This window comes from Rattus norvegicus, chromosome 2, assembly GCF_036323735.1.
Source record: "Rattus norvegicus strain BN/NHsdMcwi chromosome 2, GRCr8, whole genome shotgun sequence".
In the NCBI taxonomy this organism is placed as follows: domain Eukaryota; kingdom Metazoa; phylum Chordata; class Mammalia; order Rodentia; family Muridae; genus Rattus; species Rattus norvegicus.
The window spans coordinates 30,997,372-31,018,174 of record NC_086020.1 but is presented as its reverse complement, the minus strand read 5'-3'; the positions used below and the strand labels follow the sequence as shown (position 1 = coordinate 31,018,174).

At 43.5% G+C, this 20,803-nt stretch overlaps 1 protein-coding gene and 1 non-coding gene across 7 annotated transcripts in view; one reads left to right on the top strand and one right to left on the bottom strand.

Annotated features, from left to right (window-relative positions):
- The window catches only part of Arhgef28 (Rho guanine nucleotide exchange factor 28), a 296,466-nt gene extending 276,583 nt beyond the window's left edge, over positions 1-19,883 (top strand). For 3 of the 6 annotated variants that reach the window (XM_039102531.2, XM_063282028.1, XM_006231817.5), the window contains one exon: positions 18,694-19,883. In XM_039102531.2, the coding sequence (XP_038958459.1) occupies positions 18,694-18,863 (170 nt within the window). In that variant the 3' untranslated portion in view covers positions 18,864-19,883. Of the gene's footprint in view, positions 1-12,352; positions 12,527-13,027; positions 18,443-18,693 lie in introns of those variants that run through there. The other 3 variants (XR_010063623.1, XR_010063622.1, NM_001415065.1) reach the window with 3 other exon arrangements.
- Positions 10,431-10,563, bottom strand: LOC120101361 (small nucleolar RNA SNORA40). Its single transcript, XR_005501711.1, has one exon. It is a non-coding gene; the product is annotated as a small nucleolar RNA SNORA40 (small nucleolar RNA).
- Positions 19,884-20,803: the final 920 nt, after the last annotated feature.

The following is a 20,803-nucleotide window of genomic DNA, read 5'->3' as shown; positions in this document are numbered from 1 at the left end:
GGGCTGAGGGTTCTGTGCGCTATGAAAAAGAAAGCTAAGCAAGCCATGAGGAGCAAGCTAATAAGCAGCACCTCTCCATGGTTTCTGTGTCGGTACCTGCTAGTGGCTCTTAACATGTTTGAGTTTCTGTCCTGATTCCCTTTGATGATGGACTATGATATTGAAGTGTAAGCAAGATGACCCCTTTCCTCCCCAACTTGCTTATGGTTATGGTGTTTTATACACACAATAAAAACCCTAAGACTGTGTGTGTGTGTGTGTGTTTGTGTGTGTGTGTGTGTTTAGTGTGTATATATGTGTATGTTTATGTGTGTGTGTGTGCGTGTGCGTGTGTGTGTTTAGTGTGTGTATATGTGTATGTTTATGTGTGTGCATGTGTACGTGTGTGTGTGCGTGTGTGTGTGTTTAGTGTGTGTATATTTATGTGTGTATGTGCGTGTGTGTGTGTATTTAGTGTGTGTGTGTGTTTAGTGTGTATATATGTGTATGTTTATGTGTGTGCGTGTGTACGTGTGTGTGTGTGTGTGTGTGTGTGTGTGTATGTGTCGCCCATGGAGTCACCTAGTGTAGGTGCTAGATACTAAAGTGCAGACAGAGCTCTGAAAGAGCATCAATCACTGTTAATTACTGAGCCATCTCCACAGCCTGCTTTTGTTTTTAAACTTGGATGATGCCCAGCCCAAGGTGAAGCACTGTGAAAACGCAGACTGACTTTTTTAAGTTTCTCTGTTCTGAGCTGGCTTCCGGTCAGTTACTTTCATGAACAGGAAGGAAATACCTGAAATTTCCATTGTCTGGCTGGGAAAATTCACGTTGAAAGTAGCCACTGGACAAGATGGCTCAGTGGGTCAGAGTTATTTGTCTTTCTCAATCCAAAGAATACACAGAAAGGTGGGAGGAGACAAAATCTCTACAGATGTCTTCTGACCTCCACACGTGCATGCTATGGCATGCACCTTCCCTCCTGACATCAGGTGTACACACATAACACTATAACAATAACAATCAAACACATAGCGGATTTTTAAGTAGTCAACCTGCAGGCGTTATTCCTGCATTGTGGTGGTTTCTATGATTCTTAGTAAAATATAGAAGGATTATCTTTTTCAAATGTGCCTGCCAGTACATTTAAACATTTCCTCCTCCTATGTGTCAGGTGACAGATGTAGACATTTGGATAAGGAGATAGGATCGATAAATATGCCAGGTTCAATCTCTTCCCAGCAACTATCTCTTTATCCTACTGACAGGGCAGGACCAGAATTAAATTCTTTTTTTTTAATTATAAATCAAATTGTGCTCACCATAAAGCATCTATTTCATCAGACAGGCAGACTACTTCTGGGATGGTTATTTTCAAGATCGCTGGTGAGATCATTGTTTAACTTGACGATGTATATGGTTCGGAAAAATTCCAGAAGTGTTTTACAGAAGGTTTGGCTAAGTGGCTGCATCAGCACTAGCCCAGAACCAAACCAAACCAAACCAGACCAAAGGAAAGCAAAAAAACCAACCAACCAAAAACCAAACCAAACCAAACCAAAACAACCTGGTCGGGTTGAAACTTACTAAAGATTCTGCCCATTTGGGGCCAGAATGTTGACAAAAATCAGACCTGACATGTCCCCAGAAGGATAGCAGGTGAAGTGTGTTTTTCTCCACCATCTAGAGATTGGCGAGAAGCTGACAGATGCTGCCAATGCCGGATGTCTTACTGATCTGCAAGGATGGACACGAGAGTGGACGAGCATGTGAATTGTGGGAGAAAGAACTTGATGTGTATTGGGCAGCAGAGGGGACACTGTCATGGTGATTAGGGTGGAGGGCCTGGGACTTAAGCCTGGCTTCAGATTCCAGCTCAGTTGCTTATCTATGAAATTTTAAATGGGTGTTTCGAATGATTTGGTGGGTCTCGGATTTCTCCTGCTCCTGATATTATCCCCTTTGTGGGAGGTACAAGGATTACATGAGGCAATACATGCGAAATTCTTCGGATTTAGTAAACATCACTGGTGATGTTGTTTCTGTGGTGAGAGAGGTCTGAGATCTTAGGAGATGCCTCTGGTTACATGAGCCATTGGCCAGCTTCCACAGTGCTCTCTGGTGATGGGAAGTGTCTCTTATGCCCCATTTGGGGTGACGCCATTACATCTTTACTAATGCTCCATGACTTGACTGGTTGGCTGTTCTGAGGTATTATGTGATTTTCTTTTTAGGTTCCCATGACAATATTGGGAAATACTGTCGAGGGGATGGCAGGAGTGTTTTACACACACTCCTGTTGCACTTACATGCTCTGGGCTGTCCCTCAGTGCCACTTCCCAAGCCTGTCTAACCATAGCCTCTTCCTTTACAGCCCAGCATCTTTCAGGACAGTGTTTTTAAAAAAAACATCTTTTGGAAATACTGACGTCACTGAATGTTGAAATCAACTTCTTGCTTGTGGCACACCCTTCAAATACAATTCCCCCACCCACTTGGGAACACTCAAAAATCCAGATGACAGATCTCAGCATAATTTGCTACAGGGGTTATGTTTTGCAACCCAAACCAGGCACAGTGAACTTCAGACAGGGTTTTATTTACAACAGCCCCATAGACAAACACACCCCTGTCCCACCCTGGGGATGCGGTCAAGGACTGGTGTTTTGTCCTAGGATTTGCCTGGGTCAGGCTTATTGACTCCTGGAGACCTTCTGTGTGTGGAAATTGGTTACCTTGAGGAAGCACAGGAGGTTTTGTGTGCCCTGGAGGTGAGATCCAGCCTCTAGTCACCCAGCCTCAGAAAATGTCAGTCTTTTTGACCCCGTAAAGATGGTAAAGAAGCTATCCAGTCGAGGTGTTTTGGTTCCTTTCTGGAGCAGGCTGGTACCCAAGGCTCATCAGTTTCCTCTGTCATCAGTATCCCCAATACCTCATACTTTGACCTCGTAATCCCACTCCTCCTCCTCCTTCAGAGTTTCTCTGGGCCATTTTCTTCCAAGGGCCTTCTCCAACATCCTTAGCTAGGGTCAGGAGTCCCTCACGGGTGGCTCCGTGGAAGCAAGCAGAAACTTTGGTTCCCTTCCACAAAGTCCCTCTGTATTCCCCTCCAGACACTGCAGTGCTTTTATAGCATATCAATATGTCCAGGTGTAAATTGCATTTAGTGAAATTCTTGGCCGTTGACTTGACTGTCCAGTTTTGTTGGAAGAAATGCATGGTACAAATCATTCCTATCCACCCAGAGAGCACATTTAGGCTTTTTCAGTCAAGCCTCAGACCAACGAAGACCGGACCTGTGTTTCTCGTCACCACAGGCTAAGTTTGCCTTTCTAGACATAATGGAATCAGTCAACCCATAGCTTTTGTGAGCCTGGCTTGTTTTCGCACCCTCATGTTACTTTTTGAGAAGTATCCGTGTGGCTAGGCGTGGGCCTGTGACAGGTTTCTTTGTTTCACAAGAGTAATCTGTTGATGTTTATAGCTGGCCTGCCTCTAGTTTTCAGGTATTTTGTAAATTGTGTTTTTTTATCTCTTAAATAGGTGCCCTAGAATGGGATTACTATGGGGGTACGTGCACACTTAACACGAAGAAACCACGGGGAGGTTTTGAAATTAACTGCGTCACTGTTAAGTCTCTGGGTACTAAGCACAGATCAATACCACCTTGGTTCCTAATGCTCCGCCCAGTAAAGACACACAGTAGGGTCTCAGTGAAACCTAGCCCAGTGACTGGCACACAGTAGGGACTCGGTGTTGCCCAGACCAGAGAAGGGCACACAGTAGGGACTCAATGTTTATAGAAAGACAAATGAATGAGATGCTCAAGTTAGTCTTCATTGTGAAATACCCTCTGACCACAAACAAATGCTTTGTTCATTCAGTGAGGCAGGGATTTCTCTGACTAACGCAGGTTCATTAAGTTCAGGCAAAGAATAGGAGAATGCAGCTTCCCTTCTCACCCTGTTCTTGAGTGAGCCTCTTGTGTCAGGGTGGTCTGGGAAGGGAAGCCAGCAATGCGGGTTGATGTGGAACCATAAGGGAGACCAGATCACTAGGAGTCACCAAGCTGTACTAAACCTTCTGAAGTTAAAACTTATCTCCTACTGGGGACCTGGTTCTTCCAGTTTGCTTCCTCTTCAGTCCCCTGTGTTTCAGACAAACAGGACACTTCTTGTGACCGTAGCATTTCTCCATTACAATGGCTATGCACTTCACAGCAATGGCCTTCCCTGAAAGGCTGTTGACATCATGGTGAGCGGTTGAGCATCAGTTCAGATGGTTTCTTCTCCCCCCACCCAAAACCTGTCTTGGCCACCATATCTGGAAACTATTCCATTCTATAGAGTTTTTGACGCTGTGCATCAGGGAGTAGCTTTCGTCAGCCACCGAGCAGGATGGCGCGCCTTTTGAACTTAGCTGTATTTCTACCTTGTTATTCTACAAGGGGCCAGGCAGCTTCAGTCCACAAACTTGAAGGCCCTCAGCATAGCAGCGGGGACTGCCAACCATTAAAGGAATGTACCTAAGGCGACCAAACATGGCTCCAGCTCTTGCAACTTTCACTAGTAAGGGGTAAAATTGTCTGGCCAGATAGGTGTTTCTTGAACAGCATTGTTTGTCAAAGAAACAGATCTGTGTCAAAAGAGGAAGTCACTACACAGCCTTGGATCTTCCTCGTCTGGATAAGCAAAGGCTGCTAGCTAGTTTTCCTTCTGCTCTGGTCTTAGGTCACAGGTCAGGGAATACAGAGGTCAGCAGGTACACAGGTCCATTTTCATCCTCACTTTATTTACAAGACGGCCTTAAGTCCGTTCTCTTGAGAGAGACGTGTCCAAAGAGATAGTCATTCATTTTTTCTCTTCTTCCCTCTGTCCAAGCCCCCCGAGTCCTCTCTCTTGTGTGAAGTTTATTCTTTAACTTATCAGTAGTTCTGCTTCTGTCCCCAGAGTGTTGGGATTACCAGAATGCCCCACAACACCTGGCTTGCTTTTGATTGCCGTGTCAATAATTTGAAAGGAAAAAAATTTTAATGTTTCCCTCTTTCCTAGAACCTTCCTACTTTTGTAATTATGTAACTCCTAAAGTATTTTCATTTTAATGTTTGAAAGCGTAGAGATCTTTGCTATGGCAACAAGCTTGGAGAGAACCAAGGTGTGAGACCTTGCTCAAGCCATATATGCTTGGTGTATATTATTACACCGTGCCTTTTAAATTATAATCTACCTGAGTGACATCAACTCAAGGCTGTAATTAGAAATGATACTTCAGGATTTGGCTTCTTAGCAAATGTCATTTTAAACAAATGAAAATTACCAAGTTAATGATTCTCATTAAAGACTACAAAACAAAACAAAAAGAAAAAAAGTACATTGCACAAAAAAATGTGCCAAATTTTCAAAAATGAATGGTCCTGCAAATTCTTCAACATCCATCATTTTGTAGTTAATCAAGATGGGAGGAAAAACTCTCTTTCATAGGCACTGAAAACAAAGAATTGGATTTCATTTTTTAAAAATCCGGTAATAGCATAATTACGAAGGAGCAGGTAGAACTAATTAGCCTGGGTGTGTTTGACTAAATTGCTTGCCTTCTTCTGGATTAAAGCATACCCAGTCTGGTATGCTGGAGAGTTTTAGCAGCTGTTTTCCCCTCTACTGAACCAGTAAGCAGTAAACGCAGCATTAAAATTCCTAGGTTGATTTCCTGCCTTATTCAGCTGGCAGAGAAATGATTCTTCTCTCAGCAAAATGAGGAGCATAACTCTTTCAGCGTGGGTAGCGTCAAACTGCTGGCAGTTTCCAGAATGGCTGCGCTGTTGTTGCTGTGCTCAGGAACTCCCGGGGGCCGTAGAAAGATCCGGTACCATGACGATACCGCCTGTAGCCGTGTGATACTTCACCCGGCATTTCTTGAGTTATGCGTCCCTCTTCCCAGTCACGCCAGGATTTGATTGTTCTGTTTTGTTTAGGATGAACGCACCCGTGGCCTATCTGGATGTGTCATGGACAGTTTCAAACATACACAAAATTAACAGAGGAGTGTGGTGATTCCTCGTGATCATCCCCAAATTGTGGCTAGTCTGTTTCATCCAGATTCCCACCTCCCTCAATTCTGTATTTAAAGTAAACTGTAAATATTTCCATACGTGTATATTAGGCCCTTGAACATTTCAATAAATATCTCTACTAGATGTATTTTTAAAAATACATTTTGTTTTATTCACCCAATGATGGTTATTTGCACGTGATAGTTGCAAATAAAATATAACAGAATTATCTTCAATTTCTAACCAATGCTTTAAGCGTGGATTAAATAAGTTTAGCATAGTGTCCTTAAGACACACGATCATACCTCAGAGTAACGTTTGAAAGTCAAATGTAAACACCAGTTTACAAAATCTAATCTCAGTACTAGAATGGCTTCATGCGACTTGAACAATTAAAATAAGGCATCCCAGGGCTCTGTATTTCGGATACTCACCACCCGATCTTCCCCTAAAGCAATCTCTGACGCAGATGGTTTTAGCACCGTCACCACACCTAGGGGAAAAACTGACAGGGATTCCAGATCAACATGTAGCAGCTGTGTGATCAAATTCCCGGTAGTTTCACAAATATCATGTTTGCATTTTTCCAATTACTAAAAATAAATTATTGAAGTAAACGCTGCCTGGCAACGGCAGCTCCTTCCTGTGTAGTTTGATGCGTGTGTTAGCATCGAAGGTTCAGTCATGAAAATCGCAAATACAGACGACCCCGTTTGCTTCAGGGCACTGTTTCTTCTTCCTAGGGAACCCTGACTTACAGAGTAGGCTGTTTGCCTTCCTGGGACTCTCACTTTCTTCTTCAGAGCTGGCCAGCACCGACTGTGGTGAACATCCTCTCCTCACCATGTCTTCACCCTTTTCCCTAGGCACCGGTGTGTGTCCTTACCCCATATGTCAATCACATTGTCGTACTGATTTTAAGTATCGGTTCCCATGGTTAGGGTCCGTTACGGCGTTTAGGACCTGTTTGTGCGACCGTTATGTGCAGATCTCTCTATAGCTTCAGTGTATGCACTTATTCATGTGTGTGACACATGCTACTCCAATTTATGAACAAAGCCATATACATTATGAATCATTATCGTATGAATGAGGAAGTAACATGTCTCCTGTGCTTTTCCACTACAAATTATGACCAGTAACGCTCAGTCCTCGTGAGCAGGAAGGAGAGTTTATTTAGAACATAACACTCAGGAGTGGGGGGGGTCCTTAGCTTTGTCGAGCTGGTTTTTGCTCTGTTTTGTTTTCTCTGTGGTTGTGTGGTATACGGTTGCTATTGGTGCCTGTGACTCCTGGTGCTTCTGGTCCTCCTCAGGGCTTAATATCCTTAGGATGCTGCCGTTCTGCAGGCATAACACGTATGACAATGGTGAGACGTTCCTTCCATCCATTCTGTCTAGTCACCACTGAGAGACAGTATCCTCCCATGACTTCTGTGTTTATACTATTGTTGCCTTTTAACTCCTAGGTTCTAGAATTTCAGAAAATTCACTCTTAGAAATTCCTTTCAGATTGGCTCACTGCATTTTTCCTCCCTCCCTCATTCTCTTCTTTTTCTTTCACTGTCTGTCTGTCTGTCCGTCTGTCTGTCTGTCTGTCGGTTGGTCTTAAATTTTGCACAATGACTCCTTTGTCCTTCTGCTCCAGTATGGATTTGTGTTCTCTCTAGCCCTGTGCTTGTCCCTTTATAGCCCTTCCTAGTTTATGCTCCTGTGTGGAAACCTGTGTGCTCAGTCCCCAGCTTCCTTCTTTCTAATAGGAACATATACAGGCATGTGTGTGTGTGTGTGTGTGTGTGTGTGTGTGTGTGTGGTGTGCACATGTGTGTGTGCACGTTGTTTGTATGTGATTGTGTGTGCATGTGAGTATGTTGGGCATTTGTGAATATGTGTGTGTGAGTGTGTGTGTGCACATGTGTTTGTGCATGTGTGCGTGTGTGCTACATACATACACATGTGTTGGTGGCAGAGCCCCTTGATAGAGGGATGTACTCCCTAAGAAAAGATGTAGTGAAAATAAATTTTCTAATAAACTGAAATATTTTACCTCATTTATTTTGCCACTGTGACATTTAATTTTGAACAGTTCACCCAGGATCACAACTTGTTGAATTTGGGAGGATTTGTTGTTCTACTTCTTCTGATTCCTGCTGAGAAGTTTGACCTGTCTGGCTCCTGACCTTTCCTTTGTGACCTGCTTAGCTCTGGAGGCTTTTAGAACCATCTTGCCCTCTCTAGTGTAAATTTTATGATAGCTGTCTGCAAGATCATCTGCTAAAATAATTTTTATGAGTTATTCATCGGGCCCTTTTCACTCAGAGACTGTTTCCTTTGGTTCTGGGAAATGGTCCTTTTCTTTTTAACTCTTCCTCCTCCTCCTCCTCCTCCTCCTCTTCTTCTTCCTCCTCCTCTTTCTCTTCCTCCTCCTCCTCCTCTTCTTCTCCTCTTCCTCATCTTCCTTCTCCTCCTCCTTCTCATTCTCCTCCTTCTCTTCCTTCTCCCCCTTCCTCTTCCTCCTCAGTCTCCTCCTCCTTTTTATACACTGCTTCTCTTTACTCACATTTAACTCTTTACTGCGTCACTGGAACTGCTCTTCAATGGAGGTTGGATTTCTCCAATTCTTTCTTTTTATTGTTTTTATTTCCTTTTTCCATTTTCATATTTCTTTAAATCTTAACTCTGCTATTATCCCACTGACTTTTAAAAACATTTTTGCCTGTGTACATATGATGTGTGGGTGTGCGTGCGCACACGCACACACACACACACACACACACACACACACACACACACACGCACACACGGAGGTCAGAGAATAACTTTAGGTGTTGGTCCTTACCTTCTATCTGGTTTGACACCGGATCTTTCTTGTCCTCATCCCTGTACACACCAGGCTACCTGGCCTGCAAGCTTTCAGAGACCAGGCCCCTGTGTACAGCTATATCTGGCTTTCACATCGGCCTAAGGGTCAGAATTGGCACTCAGCTTGTCAGGTTTGTGTGAACACTTTACTTACAGAACCATCTCCCTGGCCCCCATTAACTCTTCTCATCTCAGCTATCATTATTTTGATTTCTGAAAAATATTCCTCAGTTTCCTTACTCTTGCTGTTCAATAGACTCTAGCTTTACGTTTGGAATGCCTCTTCAATATTTCTTTGAAGATGCTAATCATGGATTTTGGAAGTTTTCTCCAGCTTTCCATGTGCCTTGGATTGATCTCTGGCTTCCCTTTAGGCTTCTTCAGTAGTAGTTCACATGGTAGCTGCCATCTTGGATTTTGGCAGTTGAACTGATTGAGAGACGTGTTCAAAGAATGTAGCCCTGCATCTGGCATGGATAAGGACTCAATATTTTATGCTGGTTTTGTTCTTTAATGCTTTTCCACAAGCCTGGACATTGACGTTCATATAGCATCTTGAAGTCCTTTTAAAAACTAAACAGAAAGCTGAACCTTTTCTAAAATAGTGAAAAATAGAAAAGATTAGTTTTATAAGAAACCCGAGATTTTTTTTTTAAATTAAAGAATTTTGTTCCTGCCTCTGTTTTGATTGGTTTTGAGAAATGGCCTAAATAGTGCATTAGGAAACAGAGATCCTACTGACATTTATAAACTAATGAAGTTTGATATATGTCATTATAACTTAAGGAATATTAAAGTTGTTCTTTGTAGTAACCGTTTTCTCCATTTTGGCTTTTTTTGGCTTTTTTTCTTTTCATCAACAGAAGAGCTTGATAGCCCAAGATTCCTAATAATTTATAGCCTATTTTTTGTGTGTGATAACCCATAATTTGAGTAAACATCTGGCTCTGTTGCTGAACGTCATCCTGTGTGTTGTCACAGGGGGAGGGATGTTGTGACTCCAGGTACCTAAGTTCACCAATGAATGGGTGGAGGTTCTAGCTAGGTGTTGTGAAGGTCATCTAAGGTCAAATGACATTAGCAACTTAAGGGCAGAAGGCCTGCAGAGAAACTCTACCTTCCCTGTGCATGCTGGCAAGTGTCTGCCGCCAAGCCAGATCCCAACCTGCAGCTCTGCCTTCCCTTCCCTCACACTGCGATTCTGCCAAGGTGACCAGACTAACTGCATTTTTATCTTTCAGTTGTTCTGCCTGGTTTATCCTATTTGCTTTTGAATTGTTTATTTATTTTATGTATATGAGTACACACCATAGCTGTCTTCAGACACACCAGAAGAGGGCATCGGATCCCATTATAGATGGTTGTGAGCCACCATGTGGTTGCTGGGATTTGAACTCAGGACCTCTGGAAGAGCAGTCCGTGCTCTTAACCACTGAGCCATCTCTCCAGTGCCTGTTGTTTTCTTTTCAGCTCCTTCAAACAGCTCTTGGTTCTTAGAACCAACCTTATCGTCAGTACCGTTGAACTGCCTTTAGAGTCACGTTCTTTCTTATGTGTATCAAGACTCATGCTGAAGAATGACTTCTGGGTTACAGAAGTAGCCTTAATTTTATATCTGTTTTAATGTCTCTGTCCACTAGTTCAGTGCGCACACACACACACACACACACACACACACACACACACACACACACGTGCTACTCATAGTCACTCCTGTTTATTTCTCACTTTATTTTTGTGTCTGTCCTCATGTCTCTGTCCACTAGTTCAGTGCACACACACACACACACACACACACACACACACACACACACACACAAGCATACAAGGTAATGAGCTTCACTATGGCATTTGCACATCTGTGTCACTCTTCCCTCCTGCTCCCCCCACCCCCGCCACATGCCCCACCCCCTTGGTCTATCTCTTGGTAATCTTCTTGATAAAATCATTGGAATTCCAAGTGGCTGTTCTCCTGGTGAGTCTGATCGAGGTAGTTCCAATTTTTGAACCAGGTACTCACTAATGCATGCACTCATCTGATAATATATTGACATCTGTTCTTACTATAACTGGAAATTTACTTTGATATTATCAGGGTAGACGAACTACTTTTTATTTCCTGTGTCTTAAGCCTGTTAGTTTCGAATGGATTCAATCTAGAAAGAGCAAAGATTAGAAATCAAAGTTTCAGAAGAACCTCCCCTAATTCACTGCTAAAGGTAGACAGACCCGGGATACCAAATGAGGTGCTTTCTGAATTAGAATTCACCTAAGGGACGTTATTGGCTTTCTAGGCAAGAACAAAGACCATTTTGGAATCCGTGTCAGTTTTTATAGGGACATATAAATGCAAATTAACCTCATGCATTTCATGGGCGAGCTTTTACATCTTTCTAAAGCACACGGAAGCCCATACATGAACCTGCCGGTGACTTGTTACCCCGTTACACTAAAGTCGATGTGAGCAAGCTTGGGTGCTGGTAAGGCTGCTCCTCGTGCATCATCACGGTGTCCTGTCTCTATCACACACATAGACGCGACACTGTCAGGACAACAGAGAACCCTTTATAGCATTAGGATCCAAATATATGACAGGCCATTGACTTTTAAAAGCAGTCACAGCAATTTTCAAACATACACAAAAGCCTTTTGATGCAGTCCATCTACCCACAGCCAGCTTTAACTCTTACCAACCCGCAGCCGCCGCCGCTCCTGGGTTGATCCCCTTTACCCTCTCATGCTGAGTTATCTTAAACATATCCACGGCGGCTTACCATTTTATTAGAAAAATATCTCATGGTCGTTTTCTGAGAGAACCCAGGTTTTTTAATCTCTGCAATGTCACTATCACATCCAAACAAGATTGACAATTGTTACTTAAAATCGAGCTGTCAGTGTGTGACTGACAGTGATCGTCTCATCAATACCCTTGGTGATTGCTTTGTGAAAATAGAGTGCAAGTAATTTTATATGCTGCCTTTCACCGGCATACGCCTTAAGACGATTTCAACTCTAAAGATCTCTTGCTTCTCTCTTTTAAAGTACGCTTTTAATATTCAGCTTCTTTGTTGAACGGGCCAGCTTTAATTTTCACAGTTTCAGCAGCCACGGATGAGTCTGGCCTTGCTCCACTGTAGCTCTGCGCTCCTGGACTTAGAAGACCTTACCTACTTCCACCCTTTCACCCAGGGTTTATCCTGGCATCATGCTCACTTGTTTTCTCTGCACAGTCTATAATGGATCGATTTATAGTTCTCTGTTGCCCTAGCCTGCATCTGTTTCACAGAACAAAACACTGTCTGGGACACTGTGAGAAGAGACTCCTTGAGTCAGGAGATGCCTGGTGCTAGTTTTCCTCTGAGACATTTGTGACACCTGTCAGTTGAGCCTGTTCTATTCCCAAGGAATCTCCCAGTTCTCGTGCCTGGCTTAACCTGGTGGGTTTTTTTTTTTTTTTCAGCTTGACCACTGTTTGCTCTTTGTCATGAGTACCTGATGGCGTCTTATCAGAGACATGTACCTCATACCCCGAGATGCTCCTCAAGAGCGTAGTGAGGAATAGTCCTTGTGGGACTTGATAAAGTCAAGGTCATGGCCACTGGTTGGTGATAACCTTCTTTGGAGAAAGACAAACGTAAGAGCCAACTCAGGTTTAGACAGCAGACGGCCATGCTGTGCTCTGTGGCTCTCTTTGTGCCTTTTGTGAGCATGGCTTAATCTCCACCGTGCTGACTCACTCCACTCCGCTTTGTCGCTTCTTGGCATTGAGTACAACTCTGATGTGGCCATCTCAAGTATGAAAATACTGACAAAGTCCAGTTTTCAGTCACAATGTTAAGAACCATTGTCATACAATTTACTTATCCTTTAATATGCTCACGCCACATACATATTCTGCTTCTGTCTGTCTTTGTCTCTGTGTGTCGCTGTCGCTGTCTCTGTCTGTCTCTCTCTCTGTCTCTGTCTCTCTCTCTCTGTCTCTCTCTCTCCCTCTCCCTGACCCTCTCCCTCCCTCCCTCCCTCCCTCCCTCCCTCCCTCCCTCTCTCCTTCTCTCATTACTTTATTTCAGGTTCAGTATTGGGAAAAAAAGAGTCACAACACTAATTTAGAATTTTTTTTTTTGGTTTGTTTCAGCTGTCACTTCTAGATTTTCACATCCGAAACCCACATCCTGTTTTGTGGCTCACTATGGAAAATCGAATTGAGCAACATTAGGGACAAAGACTGGTTTTCCTTTGCTCTGAAGATACCTCAGGCTCTGTACAAAAACTGTTTTCCATTAGAGGGAAAACGTTGTGCAGTAAGGCTCCCGAGAAACGATAGTGACCGCCAGTGATGCCATCAGGAAATGGTTCTTCAAGTGTTTCAGAGTATAGGCACGAATCTTAGATGAACTGGGAATGCAAATGACTTTGTAGAATTAGAACACTAATGATAAAGACGTCTCCTGAAGAAAAAGTTATTCTAGGAAAGTGTGACTTTTGAGTTTGGGGACATGAATGAGGGACATAGTAAGTAGGACACACAAGTCAAAAATCTTGATTAAAATAAACAAGAGCAGAGCCACGGTTCAGGAGACGTGGGGTTCTGTTCTGTGGGGTAAGAAGGGTTAAACAGTGCATCATCAGTGATCTCAACAGTAGACTAAACAAGCTGGGTGCACCCCTGGGCGTCTGGGTCCTTGGCCATTGCTTTCAGACCTTGGCACTGATGCCTATGATGAAAGTTACAGTGTTGTTTAATGTTAAATAAAACTTTCACTTCAAAATGGTTGTGATTTCAAGTGGCTTTTCCTGAAGGATGTGGCAGCCCATACTAGGAATCCCAGCATTTGTGAGATAGAGGTAAGAGGGTCATGAGTTCAAGGTCAGTCTGAACTACATAGTAAGACTACCTGAAGCACGCAGGCACGCACATGCAGAAGAAAAAATATGTAAATAAATAAAATGTTTTCATGTACAGAAAATTCAGGAAAAGGCAAAGAATATGTCTTTAAATTAGAGACAAGTCTTGTCTTGTCGGCAAGTGACTCTTATATTTGCTGGTCACAAGAGCAGAGGTCGAGTGTAGATTGTAGCTGTGAATGGTACTAGTTAGTTTCCCAGCCCTTAAAGGATAATGTTTGGGTTCTGTTCAAACATGTGTTGCTGAGAAGGCTGAAGACAGACAGGTGGGAAAAAGATGACTCCCTTATAAACATTAATTTAAACGCAACTTCAAGTAATGGATTTGATTACATTGAGCATTCTTTTGTCTTACCTCTAAAATGTTGTTTGTAAAGTCACCGAACCCAAACAGAAACGTAACACGATTTCATGATTTCAGCCCAATCCTTCATGACTTGCCCAAGGCGACATCTCACCCCGTGGTGTGGGTTTAAATCACTTCACAGTTTATGAGTCACTTTGCTTGTCATAGATATAACACGATGTTTTCTAAACCATTTGTAGGCTGGTCATGAAAATAGCTAATCACCAAGTTGGCTCAAAAGGATGATAATTATGGCCGTACAGTGGAAGGCCAGATGTCTTCAGTGTTTGTTAGAAGCTCCAGTATTAAGGAACAGAGGAAAGAATGAAGGCAATACACAATGGTGTCAACAGGCAGGCTGTCCCTGAGGGGACCACCTCGGGCTGTGCATGCATATCCCTCAGCAAGGGGGCGTGTTCTTTTGTTCCAAACATGTACAAGAAAAAGAAACGATACCAGTCAGATTGAGAAAATCTCTTCCATTTTAAGCTGCATTACGGGGCTAACCTGGGCTCACCGTGGCCCTCACCATGTGGCTGTGGGGATTTCTCTTGTAATGTGTAACCAGTAGCTCAGTTACGAAGCAGAAAAGCCCCTGAAGCAAGCTTCTGCTTCTCCACTTGGTTCAGCCAGACTCTGGGGTTTCAAATGTGTTTCAGTTTATTCGTATCTATTTTAGGCCTACTAATCTGTACTCTGTTCTGTTTCCAGAGATGTGGTGAGGTTCAAATTATTATGTCAAAGGGGAGAGTGTGGCCGTTTGAAATTGTGTCTCATTAGAATCGTGTCTGCCTTTTCAGTTCTCGAGATCCGGACCCCATGAGTATTTCTTTGTTTATTAAAAAAGTTAAGGAAGTTGTATTTTTTTTCTCCTCGTGAATTATCAGGCGTTTTGATCGCAAATGAAACTGGATCATTTCATTTTTAACTCTCCAAGAATTCTGCTTTCAGATCCGGCGAGGTTCCATTTGAAGAAATATACTTTCAGTTTCTGTGAGGATCATATTCTTTGGGAGATTATATATATATATATATATATATATATATATATATATATATATATATATATATATATTTGGAAAAGGTGGCTGGCTTTCCGAAACACACAGTTGCTCTGCTAGGACTCTCTCAGGGGGGCAGAAAGAGAGTAATAAGATCAGGAATCACAGAATGGTTTCTATTTCAAAATCTGACTGCCTGGCCTGGCCTCCATAGTTCAGGTGGAAATGAAGAAAGGACAGGGAGCAGGAAATTGAGTTCCCCCTGGGTAACACAGGGCCACACAACACCCCCCTCGGTGACACAGGGCCACACAATATCCCCCTGGGTGACACAGGGCCACACAACATCCCCCTGGGGGAGGCTGGGCCACATAGCATCCAGCTGGGATCACAGTGTAGGCCATCACCTGAGGGCCCAACGTCTTGGTAGAAATAGTGTTCTCTTACATTTTCATCCTCATTCCAAATATTCTGACTAAAGCCCTGCTGCCTGCTCTACAAAGAATGTGCACGCACACAATCCTGTGCAAGTGTTTGCACATCTACGCTCTCCGGTCCCATGATCACTATTGTGCCTCTGTCTTCCGGAACTGCAGCCAATATTTAAAGATTGGAGAAAAAAATTTTTTCCCAATACACACTTGGTCCTTTGGCTTGCTTTTTGCTCTTCTCCTGAAGCCATTAATGAGAAACCCCAGATTGCCAGACTCCTGGGCATTTTGGACTCTGCTTCACCCCAGAGCTCGGAGCTTTATGGATTACAGGAGTGTGCCATTGCTCCCAACCTCCTCTTTCTGTGGGTGACTTTTTTTTTCCTGTTCTCAGTGTAATGGTTTGTGTGTCCCGGCTGGCCCGCTCATTGGCAAGGGTTGGCCATTGGCAAAGGGGGTGGGGGGAGCTGCTGCAGCATAGGTGACCTGCTCAATCTGTCAGTATTTGCTAGATGAAAGTGTTGAGACATTTTTTTTTCTTTGAAGTTGTTTGGTATCAACATCAGCTGTTCCAACAGCTGGAGAGGGGAATTAAGATCGTGCGAACAACATCATTTCCACATGCAAACATACTCTGTCTCTTAAAGTGGTAATATAGTATGGAGAAGCCCTTCAGAGTTGATTTGTAGTCTTGTAGTCTTGCCTGGGTTGATTTGAAATCATTGCTTCGTATCTTTGCATGTGTCTGACCATGCCGGGGGAGGTTGCTAGGTCTGTAATTGTTGCCCTGCTGGTTTGCGGGGGCGGGGGGATAAGGACATCTTTGTCTTTGCTATCTTTTAGGAGGGTGAGTGGAGAGAAAATATTAAACATGTTGGCTCTTGTAACCTGAAAGGACTGGGCAAGTCACGTCCAGCTCAGTGACAAAGGAGATCATGAGACCTGAGGAGGGAGGTGTCTTTCTGGAGCCTGCAGTCCTCTAAGCTGAGGTCTGCAATATTTCTAGCCGTGTGGTACTGGGCAAAACATTGAACGAGCCTGAGCCTTAGTTTCCCAACTTGTAAACTGTGGGTTACATTTTGAGTTGCAAAGAAATGGAGATCGTAAAAGACTTGGCACAGCTTTCGGGCAGGTGTCGAGAAGATCCTGACAGATGTGATGGCTTCTACACAGAAGCAACTTCCACAGCCTTTAGAGAATGCGTTCCTCGGATTTGAGATACAGGACTTAGGTCACATTGCCCCAGCATAAGAAGTTTTCTTCCTGGGTTGGTGATGTACCTCAAATGATAGACTGCCTGCCTGACATATATCTAGAACACCATGAGTTGATCCACGGTACCACATAAAGCGACCATAGTTGCCTGTGTCTGTAATTGCATAGGGGGAGAAATGCCATTGCAGCAAGAAATGATTGTAGAAGTGATTTGTAGCAAGTATGTTTCTTTCTTCAAATCAAAGGGCTCCTTCGTTCCCCCCTTAAAGCATAATATAGAAGCTTTTATCAGAAAGTAGAGTCAGGAAAATTGGAAGTTCAAGGTCCTCCTTTGCTATCCCAAGACACGAGAGATGCTGTCTCAAGGGGGAAAAAAAGAAAACAGAAGTTAGGCTTGGCCTGTGTCTTTGAGCGAGCTGAAGCAGGCAGCCTCGCTCCTCACCTCAGGGCCCTCCTTTTCCTCAGAGTCATGTGATCTGACGCTACTTCCTGAGGCCCTGGTTGCTGCTCCCTCTATCAGCCCCACCTCTTATTGGAAAAAAAAGAGATCTGAGGGGCAGCAAAAAGATGGAGCCTCCTGGAGACATTCTGCCCTTCATTTTTACCAAGCCATCCACACTGCACCCCGTAGCAGCCAAAATTCCTATCTGGAGGGAAAGGTTCGAGGCATTTTATCATTAGAATGGAGACAGGTATGGTATCTGTCTAATAATGGCGGCTTAGAATAAAAGTCGGCAACAGTGGTAATGGTTTCTTTTTGATGACTGAAAGAGAAATAGGTGGACCTCAGGATGACCTATCCTCACTCCCCATGCAAATCTGTTGGCCTCTGCCTTTAACTAGAAGCTGCTTACCTGTGGTTTTGCTACCTCAGGGAGGTTGCATAGTGGGAGAAATGCCATTGCAGCAAGAAATGATTGTAGAAGTGATTTGTAGCAAGTATGTTTCTTTCTTCAAATCAAAGGGCCCCTTCGTTCCCCCCTTAAAGCATAATATAGAAGCTTTTATCAGAAAAGGGGAGACAGTGCCTGCTGTTGCTAGGCAACCAGAAAAAAAAAAAGCTGCAAGCCCAGCTACAGTCACAGTTGGCAAGATTTTCCCAGAAACCTAGCTGCTCTTGCAAAGTCCTTTGGGTAGCGTTAGCAGACATGCATAGAGGGTGGGTAGATGCCTAGCGGGGGTCCTTCTTCATCCTCAGCCCCCTTTTCCAGACCTTCTTTTTGCCCACACTAGTGAACCCCATGATAAATGGAGTATTGAGACCATGTTTTGTTTGGTTGGCTAGTTTTTTTGTTTGTTTTCTGGAGACAGGGTTTCTCTGTGTAGCCCTGGCTGTCCTGCAACTGTGTAGACCAGGCTAGCCTCAAACTCAGAAATCCACTTGCCTCTGCCTCCAAAGTGCTAGGATTAAAGGCCATCATGCAGCCTGAGACCAAGTCTTGACTTGAGAATTCTGAAGAAAGATACGGAGAGTCTATGACACACACAAGGCTGTCTGCCTTTTTGAGACCTAAACCCACTTAAGAAAATCAATGGGAGGGGTTGGGGATTTAGCTCAGTGGTAGAGTGCTTGCCTAGCAAGAGCAAGGCCCTAGCAAGGCCCTGGGTTCGGTCCCCAGCTCCGAAAAAAAAAAAAAAAAAAGAAAATCAATGGGAATCCCTTTCTCTGGCAGCAGTGAATGTGACCGTTTTTATGCAGCTGACACTCCCTTAAGAAGGAAAAGTTCACTCCTAGGATGCAGATGACCTCACTAGATGGTGGCTGTGTTCCTCTCTTCCTGGGCATGGGCATTTTCTCTCTGGTTGACCAAAAGGTCGCTCTATTTCCTAATTCTGAGGCAGAAAGTGTCATCTGCCTTCTGGGTCCCCAGTGGAGTCTCTTGTAACCTATAATGTCTTTCAGTTGCAGATTTGAACTCCTTCCAGACTGAATCCCCAGATCCCCAGGACTCAAATCAACGTGGCCCTCAGCCACAGACACTCATAACAGAAGCAAAACTAACTCCCCCGATGGCGGCCGGACATGGTGGAGATGCTGGGGATGGAGCTGAAGAGAACATTGTTTACCTCTGATTGTGTGGCCATTTGTTTTTCCAAGCAAACAAAACCACTGTCACTTTGGGGAGAACCTTTCTTTGGCCCCAGTCCTCGTGTGTGTGTGATTCTCTGTGCCCGAATTGCTTTAAGAAGAATATTTAATATTTCATGTATGTTCAATTTTTGACATGAGTCTAATAATTAAATTATTAAAAAAAAAACCAGCTCTCTGCGTGTCATCTTTAACTGATCTCACCCACTTTCAAGTTTCTAGAGGAGAAACTTCACTTGAATAAGCCGAAAGCTATGAAAAAGTTGTTTTCACTTTGAAATTCCATATTACACGTTGTACCCATTCATCTGGAGTGTGAAATACATTTTAAGATAAAGATGAAGCCATTTTGGTTTGGAGAATGATCTCCCCCAGGGCTGAACTATCATAGCGGTTTGTTATTGAGGGTAGCTTTGATACCCCAAAGAAGGCAGAGGAAGGGATGGGAAAGATCTTTTCTCACTTGGTTCTTACAAGTGAATGTCAGGAGGCCTTCAGAGTTGGGGTGCTGTCACCTTCAATGCACAGTTCTTGTGTCCTCAAAAACCTGTTCATACTAGGTTGGTGCTGTGCCAGAACACAGTCTGGACACGCTCGGGACCCGAGCCACCCTGCCCTGTGGCTCACTTTCTTGAACGAATGCTGCTGGGTTCTGAGTCTATTCAGCACCATCTTTTAGCCCAGCCCAGAGCCTCTGTGACAACTTGGCTGTAAATAGTGAAACTTCCAAGAGAGAACCCTCACTTGGGCCTTCTCAAGCTGGATTGAATGTCAAGGACTTCCATGACTACAAGGAACTCAGCCTGCAGGCCTTAAGGACAAAGGGGCCAGCTCTTGGTGAAGCTTGCTGCCTGCCTGGGCTCTTCTACAGAGGGACAACGGGCGTTCTTGATTTCACAGTACTGTGGCTCTCTCTGAGAAAATAAAGCAGGAATGTTCTCATCTTATTTGGAAATATTTGTCTGTGTTCCGGTCAGTGTCAATAAATATCTTTTGCTTCATTATTTTACTCTGCAAATTTAATATTAAACATAGGACCATAGCAAACACACACATTTCACACACGCAAATCGATCCTAATGGAAACTGAAAAGGAATGGTAGGGGTGGGGGCCAACCACTAAATTCATCCAGAATTGTGGCAACAACAAAGTGGGAAGGGAATATGGTGGGAGGAAGGGCAGTCACTAAGACCCCAACTTACTTTTCCTGAAGTTATAAATTGTCTCCATATTTTCACAGGTCAAATTTTAAGACTTTAAAGATCTCTTTGGAGAGGTTTTCTTTTCCAGCTTCTGTCTATCTGTGCTTTTCTAAAAGTGCATTAAAAAGTCCAGTGACTAAGTTTTCCCCAGGAGTCATTAAAATTCGAACATCTTACTAAAACTCTGTTACTTTATCTCTGAGGCAAACTCCTAATGACATGAGCCCCACCCCACCCCACCCCAAAGACACCTAGGAAGAAAAGCTCCTTTCTGTCTCCACTAAAGCGGATCTCAGAAACCTATATCCTTTGAATGGAATGCCTCAAGTTATTTCCATCTATATCTTTGTTCTGATAACTATAAATATCTTTTTTTCATGATGGAGGATATGGAAATAGTAAGAATATATAAAGGTGTTTTAAAAAAAAGTCCCCATGGAGTTCTGCCTTAAATTCTGTACTCAGTTTTCCTACAGGCTATGAAAACCGGAGCCTCCATGCAGCCCTCTTGCTAGGACAGTTTTCGAGATAACGGAACGAGATAACATTCATCTGGTCATTCTGTTACTCTTGGCCATTCTGTTATTTAATGTTTCAGTGTTTTAACTGATGCAGCTAGATGTCCTTCCTTTGGAAGTTCTTCCTTTGCACATGTCTTTACTGTGCAATGAGCACAGATCTTGTAGCAGCTGAACGGCTTGTCTGCCTACCACATCCACCC